The sequence below is a fragment of the Heterocephalus glaber genome, unplaced genomic scaffold (genome assembly GCF_053883595.1).
Source record: "Heterocephalus glaber isolate CG9 unplaced genomic scaffold, H.glaber_assembly_v1.0 deba00001719, whole genome shotgun sequence".
NCBI classification, from domain to species: Eukaryota; Metazoa; Chordata; class Mammalia; order Rodentia; family Bathyergidae; genus Heterocephalus; species Heterocephalus glaber.
Window position 1 is genome coordinate 3,031,452 of NW_028258432.1, and position 23,879 is coordinate 3,055,330.

Sequence of the window (23,879 nt, forward strand, 5' to 3'; positions counted from 1 at the left end):
ACTGTATAAGCAGATCAATGTTACTATTATGATTAATTAAAAATTGACACTCAAAATAGACTATTGGAGTACATAATTCCCAACTCCTTCCTTCCCACCTCTCCACCCATGGATGTAATTTCTTCTATTTTTTTAATACATACCAAGGACAGTGATGATCCATCTTAAGAACACATCTAAGAAACAAATAACCGTAAGAAAATCTGTGCAGAAAATTCTAATTCTTTGTAATTTTATTTCACTTAAAATTTTTCCTTTACAACAATATCTTACAGAACCAACCCACAAACATTAAGTTAGAGATAATTTCTGATATTTCCACAAGTACTTTCATACATAAGAGGCCATAATCATTTCTTTTCTTTCCTTTTTTTTTTTTGGTACCGGGGATCAAACTCAGGACCTTGTGCTTCCAAGGCAGGCACGCATGATGCCACTGACTGAGCATTTTAAATCCCCAGCCCTGAGGTCATAATCTTTTATACTGGGAATTCAGCTGAGCATATCCAGTTGCACTGGACAACATCAAATAACAATTTTCTTTCTGGTACCGGGGGATCGAACTTGGGTCCTTGAGCCTGCACAGCAGGGGGCGAAACCACTGAGCTAAATCCCCAGCCCCAAATAACATTTTTTTATTTAGACACGGTGGACAATACTTGGTATTAGATAGGTCCAGCTCCCAAGGTAGCTCAAGGAAACAAAATGGAATACAGAGGAACCCTGTTACTTTAAACATGTACAGACCATGAAAATAAAACTTTAGAAGCACTGGTGCCTGCCTCACAAGCTCAAGGTCCCGAGATCAATCCCCAGTACCAAAAAAAAAAAAAAAAACTTTAGAAGCAAATATGTCAGGAGATTAACACTGATGGACTTGGAAATTATTTTTTTTCCTAAATATTTTATCCAATTTTACCCTGTGGGTAATAATATTGTTTCCATAATAAGGGAAAAAAACCCCAAATTCAAAATATGCCTCCCTAGCAGTATATATATGTTAGGCCATAGATGATCCCCAGTAATATAACAAATGAGTAACCTCATAGCCAGAAAGTTAGGTAGTTTATCTACCTATAAATACAGGATCAGCTGAGATACCAAACTAACAATCTTTCCTTTAAAATATCACCTTCTCACATTGTGTAAGGACTGAATTCTTCCAAGGTTTTCCGGGGAAAATGCTAAGATGACAGTTGAGAGCCCAGTGGTTCCGCCGCCTGCCTCGCAAGCGCAAGAACCCGAGTTCGATCCCCGGTACCAAAAAAAAAAAAGATGACAGTTGAAAAAACTTGTAAAATTAATTTTTCTTAAAGTTCTAATATTAACAATACTAAAAGCAAAGAAACCATCATTATGGCCTTTAAATCCAGGAAATTGTTATCTTTCTCAAGGGGATTATTATTACTTACTCACTAATATTGTATTGAACAAGCACAGAAAGCATATTTAAGGCTAAGGAAATTTTACTAACTAGGAGAGAAACAGTTACTAAAGAACACTTCTGGGAAAATTCTAGCTTACATAAATATTTTGTTAGCTCCATACACTTGGAAAATTCTTCAATGGCAGAGGATGAAGCATATTTGCTAAGTTGAAAGCATGTACAACATTCCTTCTTCCACCAACTAATACTACTTACGTGTCACATGCTGAGCAGTGATGTGTCCGATCAGGTTTAATCAACTGACATTTTTCACAATATCTGATAGCTACAGGAAAGAAAGCAAAAGACAGATGCTGAAGGGTATACAAGCCTAATTAATTTGAAATAAAACTTGATTTTAAAAAAATCAATTACTCTGGGAAATTGATAACTAGTATTTATAAAATAACAAAATGAACGGAGAGCTTCTCAAATCAAAGTGTCAAGAGATAGCAGAGAACCTCAGTAGTTTTTTTCAGAATTTTTCATACTGAATAAAGAATATCCAAACCCAACAAATGACTTGTACAACATCAAACACCAAGGTGAGCAGCACAAGTAGGCCAGAGCTCAGATTTACTAAGTCCCAAATCAAATATTTTTTTCCAGCTATACCACAATGCCTATGGTTGAACATAAAAAGGTATCCAATAATGGGCTGGGGATTTAGCTCAGTGGTTTCGCCGCCTGCTGTGCAAGCGCAAGGACCCGAGTTCGATCCCCAGTACCAAAAAGAAAAAAAAAAAAAGGTATCCAATAAGGCATCCTATGGGCTTTTGGTTTTAAAATTCTGAACATTATTAAATACACACACAAACAAAACCTCCTATCTGCCATCCCTACACCAAACACCAAAACTGAAAATAGTTTTGAAAAAACCTGTTTCCCACTAAATTCCCAGTAAATATAGGCTATTATTACCTTATTCATACATTCATTCATTCAAAAGACATGAAGAACCAACTAGATACCAGACAACCACCCTAGGTAAAAAATCCCTGCCTTCATGGAGTTTATATTCTACTTAAGGAGATGAATAATAATCAAGTTAACTAAATAAACAATGCATTAGTGATAGAAGAGAAGGGGGACAAGGGCATTGTCGTTACAGAAACACGTGAGAGAAGTGAAATTGAAAGAACTGAGTTAGTCAGACATGTAGCTAAAAGAAAGCGGATTCTAATCAGAGGGCATAGATCCTGAGGCAGGTGCACGCTTGACTTGTATGAAGAACAACAAAGAATAGAGATCTTCATTACAGCATTGTTTTTAATAAAACATTAGGAATAATTTGACTTAGAAAATGGTTAAGCATTTTAGGGCATATCCATACAGTGAAATACTACATAGATTTTAACAAAAAATTTCCATACAAAACACATTTGTATGTCCCATTAAGGAAAAGACAGCAGGCTCAAAATGGAGTCACTCATGCTAAGGGTCCTTGTACCAAACAGAAACCTAACTTGTTTACCTGTAAAAGCAGAACTTATGAGAGCTAAGAAAAGAGATGACAGCCAAATCTCATTCAGCTAACAGATTTCACGTATAGCCCTACAGGAAAGCAACTTTGAAATGACCAATCTGTATTTGTTCCTTGTTTTTACTTTCTTCAACTTTTTTTTTGCCTTTATATAAAGCCTGGCCCTGCATTCAACACATCCAAACTCTTTCCTATTTTGTAAACCAGATCCCACCCAGTTCATGAATCGTCAATAAAAGCTATTTTGGTCTTGAAAACGAAATTTGTTGAAATTTTGGTTGACAGACCTAACATAGAAAAATACAAATATATTAAACGGAAAAAGCAAATCATACAGTAGTTTGAATATGCCCTTGTTTCCACTGGCAGAGGGAAAAGATGTTTTCTTTTTACACATATGACTACCGTATCCCTATAAAATGCAAACACCTTCAAGAAGTGAATTAACAAGAAAGAGACAAAATATATTTTAAAACCATGTTAGAAGGTACAGCTGATAGATCTATCCAGGTAACCAAATCTGCACTAGTTAATATTTTATCAATCCTATTTGTTAATTGTGTACACATTAGTTTTGCAATGCTCTATTATGTATAAAACATTTCTGATATGACACATAAGACAGTGCCTCTGGGAAGTCTTGCCAGGGAGGAGGGATAGATTTTTCACTTGGTGTTCTTAAACATTTTTTTTTTTTCAAATCATGTTCTAATTTAAACAAAAATTTCTTTAGGATGAAGGGAATTTACGCAAGAATAAGTTACGTTTTATTTACAGTCTTTGCAATTTTTTTTTTTTTTTTTTTTTGTGGTACCGGGGATCAAACTTGGGTCCTTGCGCTTGCGAGGCAGGCGGCGGAACCACTGAGCTAAATCCCCGGCCTGTCTTTTCAATATTATCTTGCCTGGGCTAGGCATTAGGGAGAGACAACCATATAGTGTAGGACTATAAACAAAAAGCCTTTCAGGTTTCTAGTTCAATCTCTTCATTTCATAGATAAAAACATACTGACAACCAGAGAGTGAAAATAACCTGCCCAAAGTTACACGCTAAATGAACAGGAAGCCCTGAGCAGGAGGCAAGGACCTTCCTTTCCCTCTCCTCTGCATCCTCCACTAGACATCCTGTCAGCATGGAAGTTATGAAATACCAAGGCTCTGGGATGGGATGAAACTACACAGACCTCAGAAGACAGAGTTTGGTAACTACTATTTGGGTCTCTATAAAAGTAGCTATCAAAGGAAACTTGGGTTTCTTGTCAAAGGCAGCTAATGGTGCCAAGAACAGAAATATAGCCAGGTTTCGCCGGGGTGAAGGTAGAGTGCTTTTTCATTCCTTCAACCAATAGAGTTTTTACATCAGACAAACACTGCTAGATACTGACAGTAAAAGTGAACAAAGCCACCTTGCCACCTGCCACCATGGGACTAGGCTGTAAATGGGTAAGTCTGCTTTTGTATGAGTTTGAAGTTTTGGACAGTAGGTTATAAAAGAACAGTAATACTTTGGAAGTGGGAAATACAAGAATGAAGCTCTAGTAAGAACCACAGATGCTGGATTGAAAGACACATGCCAAGATGAATGAGGAATCCCTAGGTAATGGTTACTGGATGTTCTGGGGCAGGAGTTTGTAATTTCCTCTTCTGGAAATACAGGAAGAATGCTGCACCAGGGTACAAGCTGATCTCTGGCCACTCTGTAGACATATAATCCTTGTATACAGCAAGATTTTTAAAGAGAAAGCTAGGGGAAAGGCGAGGAAAATGTTCAGAAATCAATCTCTGTAAGTGTAAGAACAAAGATGGAGACACAAAGAGCTAAGTGAGATACAGGAAGCTAGTCTGCAAAGGCACACTACAGCACCCTGTCCTGGAGCTGGCAAGGTTCAGTCAACTGCTAGGTCTGATACTAGTTCTTTCACTCCCTAGTTTGTGACCTTGGGTCTGTAACTTACCAAAGCCATGGATTTCTCATCTGCAAATACAAACAATACCAAGTATAAGGACTATTATGAGGATTAAAACTAAATGCTAGACCATATCAGATTCACCATAAATCAGTTATTATCATGATGCTATTAATACTAATAAATATCATTATTTATGACAAAAAATTAGGTCAGACTCCGATGTGGAAAATTAGTGGAAGAAAATAACCAGAGCTGGGCACAGTGGGGTGTGCCTGTAACCCTGGCTACCTAGGAGACTGAGGCAGCAAGATTACAGTTCAAAGCCAGCCAGGGCAATTTAACAAAGACCCTTTCTCAAAAATCTAAAAGGGTCAGGGATATAGTTTGGTTGAGAAAGCCTTGGGGTTGAATTCTCAGTACTACAAGCATGCGGGTGTGCGGGTGCGCACGTACACACACACACACCTCACCCAGGAAAAGATTATGTCAAGAACAGATTAATTCAAATACCTACTGAGTGTCTATTTAGTGAGACACTGTACAGGGACTGCGGATAAAACTCCTCACCGGGGGCTTAGAATAAAGTCAAGGAGGTGAGAAGAACATAAATAACAATTAGGCAATGATTTATAATCTACAAGGTAAGGTTCTCAGAAGTTTAGTCAACTTTCAAAAGAATCACTCTTACTAAAGTCAACAGAAATGGGCTGAAAAAAGATGGATGCTGAATTAAAACTTTAAACTGGATTTATGGAAAAGAAAATTATGATTCCACACAAAGAAAGACAAAAAATAGTGAGGAAGGACAGGGTGATTTAGCACAATCTGAAGCATAAGACTCACACATGGAAACAGTATGTGGCAAAGAGTCGAGACAGAGGCTGGTTTTAGCCACACCGTGGAGAGGAGGTTTCTAAGAATTCATTTTGTTTTCTGAGTGGACAGTATGTTCAAACGGTTCTAAAAGGCGCAAAAAGGGCTGAGCATGGTGTTACATGCCTATAATCTCAGCACGCAGGACACTAAGAAGGATCTTAACTTTGGGTCCAATCTGGGCTACAAAGATGAGACCATCTACAAAGTGAGACCATCTCAAACCAAACCAAACCAACAACATCACCAACAAGACACAGCAGTAGTCAATACAAAGTCTCTATCATCTCTGTCCTCTAGCCCTCAGCTCCACCTCTAAGACTTAACACTTGGTATCTCACAGGCCTTTCTTCAATGCACCTCTCGGTAATTTTATTTCTGAAAGAAAAAAATAGGTATTATTTCTATTACAAGAAAAAAGAAGAAACTCACAGAATTTCGAATTCTAGATTATAGAAATGTAGTACCAAATGGAGCTGAAGAACGGGGCCTAGCCCTGGCTACTCAGGGACTCAGGTTACCTCGTTGTGACTCATTCTCTCATCTGTTGTTAAAGGGCTCAGAATATGTCTGGAGTAATAACAGATGATGGGTGCTATTCAGATTAGAGGAAAGCCACTATAACAAATAAAAAGTAGTAAAGTTTTAAGAATAAAGTTTTTACAACATCTCTTTATTCTGGGGGCATATGTACTACTTTGAAAACAGATGATTTTGCCACGAATAGGCTGTTTTGGAAACTACATGTACCAAAAATTTTGCATATGATGTCAGGGATTCATACATTCTCTGAAAAAATAGGTGCTGGGTTAAAAACTGCTAATTTATAGAAGTACAACTACTAACAATTATCATAAGCTAGACTTCTCAGAATTAAATGTAAAAAAGGATTATACTAAATTAGCTGTCATTTACTGAAAATGAAATCTGATGAAAATGTATCACATGCCAAAATATAGTATATGAAATGTTTTACATACATTATCTCATTTAATACTTCCACAAACCTAGAGATATAGATAGTATTAGTCTCATCTTAAAATGAGGAAACTAGGGCTTAGAAGTTTAAATGACTGGCACAGCAATAGTAATGGAAAAGTTAAGGTTTGATTTACAATCCCTATTTTCACTCTATACTATAATATATTGATAGTAAAATGAACAGTGTTAAGTACGTTTTAAAAGTCAGTCGAATATCTATCTATTCCTTAAATCATGCACACACAGAATGTTCTTGAGTCACAATTTGTACACAGCTACACAAAGGCAGAGCTCTTTCTTTTTCCCTTGGAGTTGAGGAGACTAGAGGGTTCTGGAATTAGAGCACCATCCCAAATTGCCCATAGGACTGTGATCAAATTACTTAAACCTCTCTGCATCTGCAGCCATCCTGAATTGTAAGTACTACCATGACTGCCCCTGAGTAACCCCAGTCACTGTTTCCTCAATAGCTGACCAGAATACAAGTACATTCCTGACTTACGGCTTGGCCTTTCTGCCACCCAGGACCAAGCTTCTATCAGTAATTCCCCCCAAATAACTGCACTGCTTTTTTCTTTAGCCTCACAGCCCCTGAAGTCCAGTTCTCATATTCAGGGACCAGGTTGTTTGGGAACAGTGACTCAAGTTTCCTCATGGGCAGAGTAGAGACTAATGGTGTGTACCTCACAGTGTTGTGGTGAAGTTTAAATGAATTCTTATGGGTAAAGCATTGAGTAGAGAGTAACTGTTAAGCTGCCAATACTCTCTTTCTAGTATCTGACTTCCTGTTATGGCTTGTATGTAATCTAGATTTCCCCCCAAGGCCTCATGCAGTCATACAGGTGTGGCTTTTTGGAGGTGGCTGGATCTAGGCTGTGTGATGATGGGATCAAGGGTGCAACCCTAGGATTAAGGGTGGGTAGCCTGAATAAGATGTAAGGGACAGAGGGTTGTTTCTTGTTGCTTGTCACTTGGAAGCTTTGCTGCCTTCTTCCTGCTACAAACAGTTTCTCCTCTGCGACCCCCCCCCCCATACCACCCTGCCTTGGAGACACCCAATTATGGGCTGGAACGTCTACAAACTGTGAGGTGAAGTAACCCTTTCCTCCTTCAACTTTGGGTGTCGGGTATTTTGGGTCAGCAATGAGAAAAAGTGACTGAGACATTTCCTGGACTTCAATGGTCAGCGCAGTCACCCCTGTTCCCTGGACGACTCCTCCCTGTTAAGGAGCTGACCCCTAACGAGAGGAAGCTTCTGTGGTCAGGCCGACAGCGCAGACCGTGGCACAGAAGCATCATGGGCTTCACAGACAGACAAACTGGAGCTCATGGCGTGGCCTCAGGGTACCAGCTTCACACCTGTGAACCAATTCCTTCACCTCTGTGCCTTTCACCTCGTCCCACTCGCAGCACACTCTTGATTTTTCTGTATCAGTCAGTGACGACACACAACGGTCAACTTCAAACCAGAATCCCCAAATGACAGTTTACTACGGATAACAACTGAGACTTTCAGCCAGGTTGAGTTTGAGTAAAAGAAAAAGAGATTCATATGAAAGTGAGTCCCTTAAAATCTATACTGATATACTTATATATTCATCTATACTTTTATCTGAAATACCACAGAAAGTGCAGAAAACAGGAAATTTTGTTCCCACAAAAGTTATTTGTGGCAATCATCACAACCCCTACTTAGTAGTCAACCCATGCAATATGTCCTAGCAGAAATCAGCACATCTTAAACATCCTTTGGAAAGAAAGCTTAAGATTTGTTTTCTTACTTCTTGAAGCTGTTGTAGTGTAGATAGGTAAATCTCTCGCTGCTCTTCTCAAAATTTCTTGTTGTCTTTCTTGGCTAAATTCCTTTTCGTAACGTTCCTTTTCAGAAGTGGACAAGTAGAACTATAAAAAGAGAAAACTATTAAATATTTTTTAATCCCAAGATGTTAATTTTCATGCTCAGAAAGTTTTATCTAGAACAGAAGCAATACCCCACAAATATTTTGTTTTCTAAAGGCAACATTCAAACTTAACTTTAAGATAAATCAAATACATTTTAACAAAAACTACATACAAATTTTTAAAATTTACCCTCCATACCAATGATGGCACAGGATACAAGCTCAACATTTTGCTTTTTAGATAAAACTAAATTCATTCATCAAAAACATTTTTGGGAAAGATTAAAACTAGACCTGTATCTCTCACCATGCACTAAACTAAAATCAAAATGGACTAAAGATCTAAATATTAAAATAGAAACTCTGAACCAGTTGGAACAGAGGTTAGGTAGAACCCTTGAAGACACCAGTGTAGGAAAAGATTTTATGAACAAAACCTCAGTTGCCTGTGAACTAGCACAAACAATCAACAAATGGGATCTCTTCTTATTAAAAGGCTTCTGCACAGCAAGAGAAACCACCAGCAGTGTGAAGAGACAACTCACAATGTGGGAAAATATCTTCACCTGCTCTTCCTCAGACAAAGGTCTACTATCTAGAATCTATAAAGAACTTAAAAAGATCAGACCTCCCAAATTTAAAGACCCAATCCGAAAATGGGCATCTGAAATGAACAGACATTTCTCAAACAAAGAAGTAGAAATAGCAAATAAATACATGAAAAAATGTTCAACATCACTAGTCATTTAAGAGATGCAAATGAAAACAACGCTGAGATTCCACTTCACTCCAGAAAGAAAGGCTGCTATTATGAAATCAACCAATAACAAATGCTGGTAGGGCTGTGGGTAAAGAGGAACCCTGCTCCACTACTGGTGGGAGTGTAGACTGGTGCAACCACTGTGGAAATCAGTATGGAGATACCTCAAAGAACCAGGACTGGAAATCCCATTTGACCCCGCTATTCCCCTGCTGGGGATCTTCCCCAAAGAATTAAAAGAATCATACCACAGTGATATATGTGCACCCATGTTCATAGCAGCACAATTTGTAATAGCTAAAACTTGGAAACAGCCCAAATGCCCATCAACTGGAGACTGGATAAAGAAAATGTGGTTTTTTATATAATGGAGTACTACTCAGCCATAAAAAATGAGAAATTAGAGACATTTATAGCTAAGTGGATGCACATTGAGGCAATACTCTTAAATGAAATAAATAGGACACACATGTATAAATACCGAATAGTTTCTCTGGTGTGAGAAACTGAAAGTGTAAATAAGGACTAAATGTGTAATAGGTAATGTGAAATAGGAAGAAAAGGGGCAAAGGGGAAGAAAGTGGGAGGGCTAGGGGAAAGGATAGAAGGGAATGGGATTAATATGAGAAAATGGAAAAAGAGGAAAAAAATCTTTGTAAACAGGGAGGAATGGAGGGGTTGAAGGGAGGGCTGGGCAAGGGTGAAAAATAAGAACCAAGAGAGACTATGTAAAGGTGCAAATTTCCAATGAGGAATGTCATTATACTGTATACCTAAAATGTACCAATGATTAGAATGAATAATCGATAATGCAAAATAGGAAGAAAAGGTCCAAAGGGGTAGGGGTAGTGGGAGGGGCAGGGGAAAGGAAAGAAGGGAAAGGAAAAATGCGGAGAAATGGAAAAAATAGAAATAAAGTCTTTGTAAATAGGGAAGGGTGGAGGGCGTGAAGGGAGGGCTAGGAATGGGGAAAAAATAAGAACCAAGATGCATTATGTAAAGGTACAATTCCCAATGAGAAATGTAATTGTGTTGTATACCTACAATGTACCAATAAAAGAATTTAATACAAAAAAAAAATTGGGGGGAGTGCACTGAGGCTTAACATATTCACAATGGGGCTGTAATTCGTACGCCTTGCTATGGATGGCTCTGAAGCACCAGTGGTACCTGTGTGACTGTTCCATTGGGTATCATGGGACAGTCCCGTGGGTGGTAGAAGGCACCCAATGAGATAGTCACACATGTACTACCAGAGGTTCAAGCTGGCAGGAACGTGTTAAACCCAGAGTATTCCCAGCCCCCTAAAATGTCTTAATACATATTTTACTTAGGATTAGGGGTATAACTCAGTGGGTACAGCCCTGGTTTGGTATGCATAAGGCACTGAGTTCAATTTCCAGCAACACCAAAAGAGAAAAGAGGAAAACACACGCACACATACACATGCGCACATATACACACATGCACGCACACACTTTTTTCCTTAGGTAAAAATGTGTTGTTTAAAAGTCACTGTCCTGGGCCCGGGATTTAGCTCAGTGGTGCCGCCACTTGCCTCACAAGCACAAGGTCCAGAGTTTGATCCCCAGGACCAAAAAAAGTTACTGCCAGGTAATATTTAATTTTTAGAAGAATGTCCAAAGCTTCTTCATCTGCTACTTTTTGGCTACACATCTCAATGAGGTCAACAAGTCCTTATTTTCTTTCAACATTTTTAACTTTTCAAAAGCTAACGAACAGCACTACTTTCTCCACAATTATCAAGGATTGCTAAGGCAAGAACAGCCTCCTTTTGTCAAGGAGAGATTCCTTTATAAAGCTGTTTCTTGCTGTCCCAATGTTTGCTGTCACAATGCAGCCAGTCTCTAGTTCGTTTCTTCCAATAACATTTCACCTACCAAATACTTGTCCACTGCTCTTCTTTTCTTACTCATCCAGCATCTTGAGGGCCCTCCTTCTCATGCCTTGGTTTCATGTAACCAGGAACTTTTAAGTTTCTAACAGTCTATTTCACATTTTCTTTGTAACTAAAAATGGCTTAAGACTTGCTCTTAATCACATTTTGTATTTTTAACAACACTGCTCTTCAATTTTTATTTACTTGTAAGATTTTTATTTAAAAAGTCTAGGGCCCAGGATTTAGCTCAGTGGTTCCACCGCCTGCCTCACAAGGCAGGATCGAACTCAGGGTGAGTTCTGGGTTTTTATAGATTGTTAATCTAACCTGAGTAAAACACTGTAATTCAGGAAGTAGAAGAGTCTATTTAGATGTACTTAGCTTGGCTTCCACAATCAAAATAACAGTATACAAAGCAGCCAGAAAGATTCACATCTTAAACGTGAAAATTTTTAAGGTCCCTTATCTCCTACCACAGGCTGAGCTCTTTAGGCATTTCTGACATATTTACCTTCTCCTAAATGCTTTCAGAGATAGAAAAAAAAAGCACGTAGTACAATGTCAAGTATATACAAGACGATCTAACCAAACTTTAGTTTTCTTGTAAAATCTCAACAGATTTCCTTGGGTTATACTATTTCTAGTCTGAGGTAGTATCCCAGACCTCAGCTTGATACTCTTCTATTCATTATCATTACTTTTCTTTAATTAAGTCTATAAAATAATGAAAAGCTTAAATGAAAACTTCAAGAGACAACAGAATTTTAAATAAGGAATGGAAGAAAACAAAAATTAAATTATTAGAGTTTTGAAATTACCATTAAGTCTATTTTCACTCAACACTATTTAATATAAATCACATTTGTGAAACGGCATTACCATCTTTTTTGGGGTTTAGGGTGTTGGGGGGGTAACAAGGTCTTGATATGTAGTTCAGGCTGACCCTGAACTCACTATGTAGCCCAGGTTGGCCTCGAACTCACTGGGATCCTACTGTCTCAGTCTCTCAAGTGCTGGGATTATAGGTATGTGCCACCACGCCAGGCTATTATCTTCAGTTCAGTGTTTAAGCATATATTAGGCTAGGGGAGTGTATCTCAGTGACTGCATTCACAGTATGCACAATGCACTGAGTTCAACCTTCAGCATCAAAATAATTAAAAATATTTTTTAAAAGCACTGTTACCGACTGATTGAATGATTGACTGAAACAGTGTGTTACCATGTTTCCCAGGAAACACAGTGGCCTCAAACTCCTAGATTAAAGTGATGTCCTTGCCTCAGCCTCCTGAGTACAAGGACATGCCACAGTGCTTGGTCATAAATATATATAAAATACTAATTAAGAGTTAGACTCTGGCTCAGATCCTAAATCCAAATCTCAATAAAAAGCCTTACCTTGGTGGAGATTTAGCTCAGTGGCGCCGTGCCTTCAATCCCAGTACCACCAATTAAAAAAAAGCCTTGCCTTTAAAAAACAAATTCTCAGCCCAGCGTGATGGTGTTTGCCTATAATTCCAGCACTTGGGATGCTGAGACAGGAAGATTGCAGCCAAGGCCAGGCTGAACTAGATAGTAAGACTCAAAAAACTGAAGGAAAAAAAAAAAAAAAAGAACCACATCTCTCAGTCTACTAGGAAAGTTAGCAATGAAAGCAAAGAATTGCAAAATACAAATCAGTGTAAGTACACAACCAATATATTTCCAAGTGCAATGAAAGGTCCGTTGGGAAGCAGGAGTAGCTGGTCAATGAAACTGTGTTGGAGATGTAGTACCTAAACTGGCCTCTGGAAGATGAACACCAGTCTTCAAAGGAAATGGGAAGCACGGAAAGCATAAGGAAGAGAAAACACATGCCGCGTTCAGGGCAAAACACAGGTGTAGAGCTCCACACAGAAGCAGTGGAGATGAGGTTAGTAAACTTAGTTCATGGAGACTTCTGGGTACTATGCAAGTGGGCATGATCTTTATCTCATGTAGACTGGCAACCTTAAGGATTACAACCAGAGAGTGATGGGACCATATCATCTCTTTAGAAAAGATGACATCTGGTGATGGGAGATGTCTACCACCCAGCTATTCACATGCTGCCTCCTTCTCATTATCCCTCCATTCAGGTTTCTATCAATTTACCTAGTATATATTAGGTCTAATCTAGGTAATGGGGATAAAATAGTAAAACAGATTTTTCCTAGAGATACTTTCAAAGGTCCTAGCTTGGATGCCATTTCCTTAGAGAGGATTTCTTTGGTCACGCTACCTAAAGGAGCTTTTTTCTCCCTAAAGGAGCTATGCTCTACCATATGATGTTCCCTTTTTTAAAATTTTAAAATGTATAACTTTATTATCAAACACACACATATACAAAAATTAAAATTATTCAAAGAAAAACAACGCAAGGGAAGAAAACTATAATAATATTCAAATATAGTAGAACTCAACCAAAACAAAACTGAAAAGTACTTAAATATTTTTCCATATAATTTTAAAAAACATCTTAAGCACTAACAAGACATCAGAGGATGTGATTTGTTTTAAAAAGATTTTCAAAACCAATATTGAACAAACAGTGGTCTGGAAATAAAAATTCTAGTTAGGTAGTAGATTCCACATAGGCCAAATTTTTTTTTAATTTAAATTTCAATAGTCATATGACACGTGATAGAAATATAATCTGAGAAATATATTAGGCAGATGCTCTTCTTCCTAAATTTATCTCAATTTTATAAATTTATCACAATTTGCAATTATTATCTGTTTGCTCATTTACTATGTGTCTGTGCCTGTAAAATGTGAAGACTAGTTTTTTTATCCTCTGAATCTAGATCAAAGTCAGACATGTATTCAGTAAGTTCCTAATTGAAAAAAATGGGTGAAAAATCTTTTTTATAACTTCTCTAAAAACTTACTTTTTGATTTTTTACCCAATCAGTTCTCCTGGGTATGACTCCAAAATGTCACTGTAACTTCTGAACTAGGGCCCTCTTAAGACAGCTGCATTAGCACCAACCTCAGCATTGTGACTGCCTTCACGGCACATCTCAGTCAGCATCATGTAAGCTTAGTGAACAAGAGGATCTTACATTCTTGTACTTGGCTGTCACTAGAGCTGAACTTAGCTGGCTCTCCAGCATTTCATAATTTAATAATTATTTCAACACTTACTGAACAGCTACTATATATGCCAGATTGGTGGCAGGGGCTGGGGGGACAACAGCAAATATGATGGCAATATCCATCCCTGTCTTCACAGAGTTCACAATTTAATTAGGTGATGCATAAAAGTAAAGATGCAATTACAACACTAGATGATAAATTCTTTGACAGGGTAAATGTAGAATGCTGCTAGATAAAGCTTGAGCAGTCAGATGAATTTACAGGAGTAAAGATGAAGGGTAGAATGAATATAAAGTCTTGAATGCAGTATGCTAAAACAATAACAGAAAAAGAAAAATAACATTTAGACAGTACTGATGTGTTAAGCATTAAGCACTTTACATATAATATTTATTACGTAAATTAAACTATCTACATAGAGTTGATTCATTCAGTGCTCCCTTTAATTTCATGGGGTATGTACTGTGCCGCCTTACTTTAGAGGCAGGATTAAGCAAAGTCTCTAGATTCACACTGCAAGCAAATGGTTTGGTTCCAGAATTTGAGCTCTCAACCTCTACAATACTCTCCTTCTCAAATATATTACAAATTGTTTTCTTTTTTCTATTGGTATTACTGGAACATCTCTATATTTACTTTTTACACAGGCTCTGTTTTCAATGGCCATTATTACTAGTAATTGAGTAAGTAAAATTAGGTCCTTTTTCAACTTAAAGATCAAGAAATGGATAGTAGTTTGTAACACAACTTTAACAGTTGACTGACTACTGCCAATGCTCAAATAATATCTATAATGAAACATTAAGTTTGATTTATGGTTTATTTTTACCTCTCAAAACAAAAGCATGCATCCAGAAGAAAAAGGGGTAAATGACTATGTGACCATTTCTACTAATTTTGAGCCATGTGTGGCACACGCCTGTAATCCCAGCACACGGGAGGCGAAGGCAGGAGGACTGCCATGAGTTTGAGGCCAGCCTGGGCTGCATAGTGAGTTCAAGGCCAGGATGAACTATATAGTGAGACACTGTCTCACAAAATTAAAATTTTTTTTAAAATTTTGAATGCACAGTTAATATGATTCAGCAGTTTCCTCCCAGGGATCTACCCAAAAGAATTACATATATATTTCCCAAGAGAAATGCACTAGGATGTTTACTGCAGCCCCATTTCTAACAGCTCTAAAGTGAAATTCTTTCAAATGCCCATCTATGGCAGACTGGTAAAATTATATTACATACTACAACTGAGTACTAAACAATAATGAAAGTGAATGACCAACAACTGTAACAACACAAATTAATCTCACAAATAAAACAGTAATAATGGAAGAAGGCATACACATTAACAGTGGATTATTAGTACTATATACACTCCTACAAGACTATTCCTAGGAAGTACAAAAACAAGCAAAATTAATCTATGCCATTAGGTGGGAGAGTGGTTTCTCATGATATTGGTAACTGGAAGGAAGCATGAAGAGGCTGATGGGACACTGGGAATGTTGTTTCTTGAACCTGGCTGGGTGGTGGTTACACAGATGTATTTATTCAGTTCATGAAATTTCACCATGTGTATACTTATGACATGTATACTTTTCTGCATATGTTTTCCATTAAAAAGTAAAATATATTACTTTTAACTACATTTTAATGAATTTTGAAAAAACGTGAAGGGAAACAATTACAAGCATGATCTAATTTTTGAGTACTAATGATGTGGTAGGTGCTAAGTTAGGTTTACTTTGAGAAATCTGAACCCTCAAAAATACTGTACAGCAAAAGGCACAATTGTTTGCTCCATTTTCTGATGAAAATTGAAGGTCGGAGAGATTATGTAATATGTAAGAGCAGGAAATCAAACTCAGCCAATCCTAGATTCTAGATTGATTCTAGAGTAAATTTTTTTTTTTGGTACCTGGGGTCGAACTCAGGATCGTGCGCTTACGAGGCAGGTGGCAGCACCACTGAGCTAAATCCCCGGCCCTAGAGTAAATATTCTTAATGATCTTGTTGCACTAAATTTTCAGTGAAGGAAGAATTCAACCTACTGTACATAAATGTTTACCTATATTATTTTCCAAGTGGAACCTCTAGTTAGGAGAAAAACTAATCTTAATAAAGGGTGGCAAGCAATAGCCTGAACAATTTTCCCCCACAATTTAACATTTTCTTTAGTTCCAGCATAGCTGTTCATGCTTGAAAGGATATAAACTCTACTCCTCTAACTCAATTCTGTCCCTAAAGTGTTTTTACTTCAGTAATATAAAGTACACGTCTTTAAGAAAACATGGCATGGCAGGAAAGTATTATTAGACTTTTACTATGCTGTGTCAGCGAATTGTATCTGAGAATAGGTTGGTGACTGACATTCATAATGTGGATTTATTAAGCAATTTTATGAATGGAAACACAACAAATGTATTACATAATTTTAACATAGGTAACACAAGGGAAAACAATTCCATAATAAGTTAAAGCATTTGGTAATTTACCAACATTAAATTTACCTCTTTGGAAGGGGTAGCGGGAGATGTGAATATTGTCATCCAATAGGACCATACAAACATAACAAAGAACAGATGGAAAGCCACAAGGTAAACAACGGTCTTTCCTGGTAAATAAAAACAAATAATGTTTCATTGAATCCAGGTGAAAACAGGAAAAAGCATTACATTAAAACACAGTATTTGGATCAGCAGACTTAATCTAATAAAAATTTAAGTAAGATCTATTAAAACTTCAAAATATAAACTTCTTTATATACATAATACAACGTTACTAGACACGAAGAAATGTTCTGTTCCTATATTAAAGGATTATCAGCCTGGTTTATTAAGTTACTGAGAATTTAAGCTATAAACACTTCCTTTACTCACTCAATTTCAAGATTTCCCTAAACATTAATTTTTGGGGTTTTTTGAGACAGGGTCTCACTGTGCAGTTCAGGCTGGCCTTGGACTCACTAGGTAGCCCACAATGGCCTCGAACTTGTAGTGATCTTCCTGCCTCAGCCTCCTGAGTGCTGGGACTATAGGCATGAGCCACCACACCTGGCTCCTAAACATTAATTTTAAATAATTTAAAAATTATTTAAAACTGGGCCAGGGATTTAGCTCAGCGGCACCGCACCTGCCTCGCAAGCAGAAGGACCTGAGTTCGATCCCCAGTACCAAAAAAAAAAAACTGTTTGAAACTATCCATCACTGTGACTATCAAATCCAAGAAATTATAAATTGAAAATAAAGGAAGCTACCATAACGAAGAATAATGAGTAAATTTGAGTAACTCAATCTTTATTGTACAAGAAATGTACCCTAAATTTCATCTTCTCATGCAATACAGGCTAAAAAGAAAAACTTTCAACCACGCTGCATTCCCACCACAGCTGTCCCCTCCGTGGATCAGTGTAACATTCTAACATCTTTATCTCCAAATATTAACGCACTGACAGAACTCTAAGCTTCTTTGTGCTTGTGTGGTATGTATATGTGTGTGGTGTATAGTTTTTCTACATCAAAGAAGAAGGACTGGTTTCTCTTTTTTTGGTACCAGGGATCGAACTTGGGACCTTGCACTTGCAAGGCAGGCAGCAGAACCACTGAGCTAAATCCCCAGCCCCAAGAAGGACTGGTTTCTATAAGAAGTAAGAATTATCTACCAGCTGCTCGAACTCTTTCAGTTTAGGATGCAGTACCACAGACTCACTGAACATGACAAATTACAGACAAAGTGTAAAAGCTTGAAATTCTACTCATTATTAAGGGTTAGATCAAATCTTCAACATGGTAGTAGTCTTCATTACTTTGAGAATTCATTACCTCTTTATACCGCATTCCCCAAACAATTTGCTTGGACTTCAAATAAAGCACTTGTTTCAATAAAGTTGCTGATAAATATGAAAAATACTTAGAACAGTGCCTGGAACATAATAGATCCTCAATAAATATTGGCTATTATTACAATCACTACCCAGGCATTTTAGTCCTTCTCTCCTGAATCTAGTTCTTTCTGTACATTCCCTATTCCAGTGTTTCTAATGTTTGAGATCTGATGAAGTTTTCACTGTTCTGCAGTGAAGTGAGAAACATTCTTAACAATGTAGTGCTCATCTTTATTAGGTTATTTTTCCCTATAATTCTGGTTTAAAATACTCGTTCCCTTTAGATAAAATAATAATGATTTTAAAAGCTGACAATCCTGTTGGAACCCAACATTTTCTTTTGAAATTCTACTGGCCCATGGCAGATTTTAGGGACCAGAACCCCAGTCCCACAGGAGACTGACTAATGCAGAAACACAGGGCTCAAATGCCTCTCCATCTTTCCAGGCTAATCAGTACAATTACTTCCAATTCTCACTCCTAAAATTTCTTTCAAAGTGAACTAACTCCTCACTATTTTACTGCCACGCATGGATGTCCATTCCATCCGGATTATTGCCAAAGCCACTGGTCTCTTTTCTTAAGGTCTCTCTTGCTTCCAATCCCTCTCCACGGCCAATATGAAATGTACTGTCCTAGTTTCTTCTCCCTCTTGACTGTGAAATTCCTAGAAAGTAACTCCATCTGCACGTCCAATGTATTCTGATAAAACTCTGGGACTTCCTAGTCACCATATCTGACTATAGCTACTCAAAATAACCATTTACGTTTAGTGATTTATTTCCAACTCTCACAGTAGTCTTATAAGGTATTCTTTAAGCTGACAAATAAGGTATTCTTTAAGTTGACTGAGGCTAAGAGAATTTAAATTTAGTACCCTGTCCAATATTAGTTACTAAGTGATAAAGCCAGAATTCAAACTGTATCTGCTTGATAAAAACTCCAAGGTTATTTTCACTATGTCATCCCTAAAATTGTATTTTCTCACTTTTTAACCACAAATGGTCACATTCTAAGGCAACATCTGATGCCAAGATAAAACCCTAGTAACTTCCATCCATTTTCAAATGTGCTCTTTTCACTTCCACTATACTAACTGTCATAAACACAGAACATTCTGGCTTCTAAAAATCTGAACTCCTCTATGCCAGTGATAGCCAACCTTTCAGAGACGAGTGCCTGAACTGCAACCCAAAACCCATTTATTTATAGCAAAGTACCAACACTACAATTAAGCCAGAATACTAAGGTTTTAGTTGAGAAAAAATAACAGAAATATTAGCATCTTTTGTCTTAAAACACACACATGCCATAGGTTTGCCACCACTGCTCTATGCTGTTAGCTTCCTCCAGATAAACCTTATGGACTACACAATGGACTCAAAATTGGTGTTTCTTTTTTTTTCTTCACTTAGCTCATTTCCATTATTTTTTGCCTGGACTCCGTAGTCAACCGAGCTTATCATTTCTCATCTATATACTACTGTATAGCTTCCAGATAAATGGAAATAAGGTTTAGGTACCTTAAATTTCTTAATCATTCAGTTACAACCAAGACTGCTATATAAAACAATAGACTCTTGAAATATTTCTTAATATTTAATATATTTTAAAATGATTTTTTTTCTATGAGCACAAAACAAAAATGATATGCTTTAAAATACATGCTCAGTTAAATAAAAAACATAAAATTAATCTCTGACCACGATGCCTAATACAGTAAGTACTGAACAGATAACTCTTAAGTTATAATAAATAATATAAAATATATATACACCAAAGCTCAAAGTCATGTGACTTAATAAGCAAACTTCTGATCACACGTACATACTATAAGCCATTGGCTGTAATATATGAAGTAAAATCTTATGTTAACTAAGCAAATTAAATCAAAGCTCAAAGAAAAATCTGAACCTATAAATCAAAGCCTGTGTTCAAAAATCATCAGTAACTAAATTAAAAAAAAATTAAAAATTGAGAGACTTAGTAAAAAATAATCCCAAGAAATAACAGAAAATTAAAAGTTCTTTTGTAAGAACTTCTGAAATTCATTTTTTTTTGAGACAGGGTCTCACTAAGTTGCTCAGACTAGGCTTGAACTTTTGCTCCTCTGCCTCAGACTGCAAACTTCCAGAGTGCTGGGATTACAGGTGTGCCATGATATCTAACTGAAATTCTCTACTTTCTATATTTGCACTTTCAACACCCAGCACACAGTTATAGAGTAAGATAGGACTACCAAGACTGCTGTTTCTTCTGTTACTGAAAAATGAGACCTACAGGTTTATGTGAGATTTAATACTTGGTAATGCTTGATGATCTCCAGTAATAAATATTTATTAATAATGTCTGACTCTCCAACTATCTGAGAAATTCTCTGGATTTGTGTATGTTAAAATCAAATTTCGTAGTGAGGCATGGTGGTGCACACCTGTAATCCTAGCACTTTGGGGGAGAGTGAGGCAGGATTGCAAGTTCAAGCAACTTAGTGACAATCTCAAAATAAAAAATAAAAAAGGACTGAGGATATAGCTCAGTGCAAAGGACCTGGGTTCAATCCCCAGTAGGGAATGAATAAACAGTTTCTGAAATTTGATCTCAATGGATTTCTAAAATACTCTTTTATTTAGGTTAAACTTTGAGAAAAGATTTTCCCCTGTCTCTTTGGCTAGTCATTATAAAAACTTTAATTCTTTTGACCTAGTAATAATACAATTTACAAATTCAAAGTCTGGTTATTTTATTAAATCTATGTATGTGCTATTTTAAACAAGTTCATAAACAAAGAGAACCATCGATAAGATTTGGATATCATGAAAGGAGAATCTCCTCCTCAATCCAGCTAGAACTCATATTAAAGAATCTAAATCTGGAGTTATGATGAACATACATGCAGAAATACATAAACTTACACAAAGAGTTTGAACACTAGGTGCATTACAAAATAACAGCTACTTCAATTCATGTAAATAACAAGATGAGAATACACTAACTTGATGATTGAATCCAAGTACTCAAATTTTAAAGATACATATTTGCTTTGCTTTTTTTTTTTTTTTAAGACATGGTCTTGCAATGTTACCTAGGCTGGCTTCAACCTCATGAACTAAAGTGATCCTTTTGTCTCTGCCTCCCGAGTTCTGAGTCTAAAGGCATATGTAATTGCATCTGACTCACATATTCTTTATTTTTATTTTTTTGGTACCAGAAATCGAACTCAGGACCTTGTGCTTGCAAGGCAGGCAGCAGAACCACTGAGCTAAATCCCCGGGCCACTCACATATTCTTTTTGAAAACAAAAACACCTGTAATTCATCACTAAATAAAAAGTAGGTAAGTTCCAATTAAGATGCCATAAACATTCTACTTAAAATGAGACCAAAAGTGCCTTACCATTTTCTTCATTTCCAGAAATTGTAACTAGAATAGAAGAAAAAACAGTGAATAAATACACTTTAAACATTTTTGTACCTAAGTTTTATTTCAGATTGAATATTCACCTTAATATCATCTTTATAAAACTTCAAAAACATAAAAATGCTAAAATTTAAATTCTTTTTTTTTTTTTCGGTACCGGGGATTGAACTTGGGACCTTGCACTTGCAAGGCAGGTGGTGGAACCACTGAGCTAAATCCCTGGCCCAAAGATTTTTATCAAAGGATATACAAAGTAACTGAAGTCATGGGTATAGAGCTGCTTACCCTAAGAAGATCTATATAAACAAGGGAATGGGGACAGGAAGGAACGAGTCTTTTTTTTTGGTACTGGGGATCGAACTTGCGCTTGTGAGGCAGGTGGCAGAACCACTGTGCTAAATCCCTGGCCCCAAATTCAAATTCTTTATCATTAACAGTATAATCATCTAAAACCTTTTTTAGACCTTCATTAGTCTGCAATATTTTCTTCAGCTCTTTCCTTAATAATCCTGCAAAATGAACAGGACTGTCCTCTGCAATACTATAATTTACCATATTCATTAGTCTACAGTATAATGTACTTCACCAACTTCCTTGTGAAAGCTACATGCAAGATAAATTTTCCTTATCTAAAACATATTATGTATACAGTGGACCCTTGACTTATGAACTCAATTTATTAGCAAGGGCTGGTTGTAACTCAAGTCAATCAATTGAAGGCTCCGTCTCCTATACACAGATTTCAAAGTCTCTCTCCTGTATAATTTTAGGCCACACTTTCTTCCCAGTAGACCTCAGCCCATGATTTGTCAATTAACCCCATACAGGAAAAAGATGTTGTAATGTTCCTTCTAGAACTCTTTAAGGGTTAAATCTATATCAGAGACCATCTGGAAGCACAAGGGGCTGACATTCAGGTCGTTAAGTTGAAACTAAAATTCTGGTTATAACCCCAAACTGTTCATATGGCAGGCCAGTTGAAACTCGAGGGCCCACTGTATTTAGGAGGGACAACATTACACAATGTGTAATGATTTCTAATCAAACTATTTGTAGGTCCTTACATATCTACCATGGGGGGGCAGTACCTGGGATTAAACTCAGGACCTTTCGCTTGCCAGGCAGGCGTGGCACCACTGAGCCACATCCCTGGCCCTGACCATTTCCTTGTGTTTAGTCTTCAAACACAAGCACTTATTCCTTCTAACTGCTCTGGTATACATTTAACAAACGCCCCTTTCTTCTTCCCCTCCACCCTTTCTAGCTTCTTGTAGTAATTACTATTCTAGTCTCTTGAGATCAACTTTCTTAGCTGCTGCATATGACAGAACATGTAATATTAAGACAATTTTATTTTCCAATAGAAAAAGTGAACAATTTATCCTTGTAATTTTTAGAGTATTTTTTTCTCCAATTAAAATTGGCCACAGGAAAGTTAATTCACTATCTACCTCTTCTGTATTTTCTTCCACCTTGTACTACTACCTTAATGAAGACATTCACCATTCACTTCAGTCTACCAAGCCCGAAAACATGGGAATTACTATTTACTCTTTCTTTCTGGATGGCCTGAAGTCTTTAGGTCTTGTTGATTCTATTTCAATTCTATCACCTCTTCTTGAGTCCCAACCTATTCCTTCGTATTGCCTCCCTGAAATGCAACAGCTTAAGGCATCTTTCTTCTGTTCACTGAATACACTCACCACCTGCAAACCTGATGTGTGAATGCTCTTCAACACCTGAGTCACTTTAGTCCACAATCTTCAGGGCAGCACATACTAAAGGCCTGTTGTACTCATATCCGTCTGCCACTCTAGTCTCTGTCATTTAATTATGGTCTAATTATTCTGAACTAGTTTTCTGAAAGTGTAATTTTCACAGACATTGTGTTCCCCCCCATTCATCTTTCAGTGTCCCATTTAAACACTTCCTCCTCTGTAAAGCTTGCCAATTCTCTTTAAGCTAGAAAGAACACTCCTTTATATGACCACAGCTCATTCTTTCTCCTCTCCTCGATATATGTCTCTCTCTATTGGAGTGCATGTTCCTTTAAGTGTAGAATCATGTAACAATAACAACCTTGAAGTTCCATTAGTTCCATTTTCCAGATAAATACACTAAGGTTCTAAATAATTAAATGACCTCTGCTTGAAGTCTCAATGCTAGTACATGTAGTGTGGACAGATTGGAACCAAAGTCTATTTGGATTTGCATTTTAAAAAAATAACTT

The 23,879-nt window shown here is 37.0% G+C and overlaps 1 protein-coding gene across 10 annotated transcripts in view; it reads right to left on the minus strand.

Annotated features, from left to right (window-relative positions):
- The window catches only part of LOC101702786 (zDHHC palmitoyltransferase 20), a 67,747-nt gene that overhangs the window by 22,973 nt on the left and 20,895 nt on the right, over window positions 1–23,879 (minus strand). For all 10 annotated transcript variants that reach the window (XR_002386180.2, XR_002386181.2, XR_015446622.1 and 7 more), the window contains exons 2-6: window positions 21,626–21,652; window positions 16,860–16,963; window positions 8,454–8,574; window positions 1,643–1,712; window positions 144–176 (exon numbers count right to left, since the gene is read on the minus strand). Coding sequence is in view for 5 of the 10 variants with exons in the window: in XM_013075839.3 (XP_012931293.2) it covers window positions 144–176; window positions 1,643–1,712; window positions 8,454–8,574; window positions 16,860–16,963; window positions 21,626–21,652 (355 nt within the window). In the remaining 5 variants the exon portion in view is untranslated. The remainder of the gene's footprint in view (window positions 1–143; window positions 177–1,642; window positions 1,713–8,453; window positions 8,575–16,859; window positions 16,964–21,625; window positions 21,653–23,879) is intronic.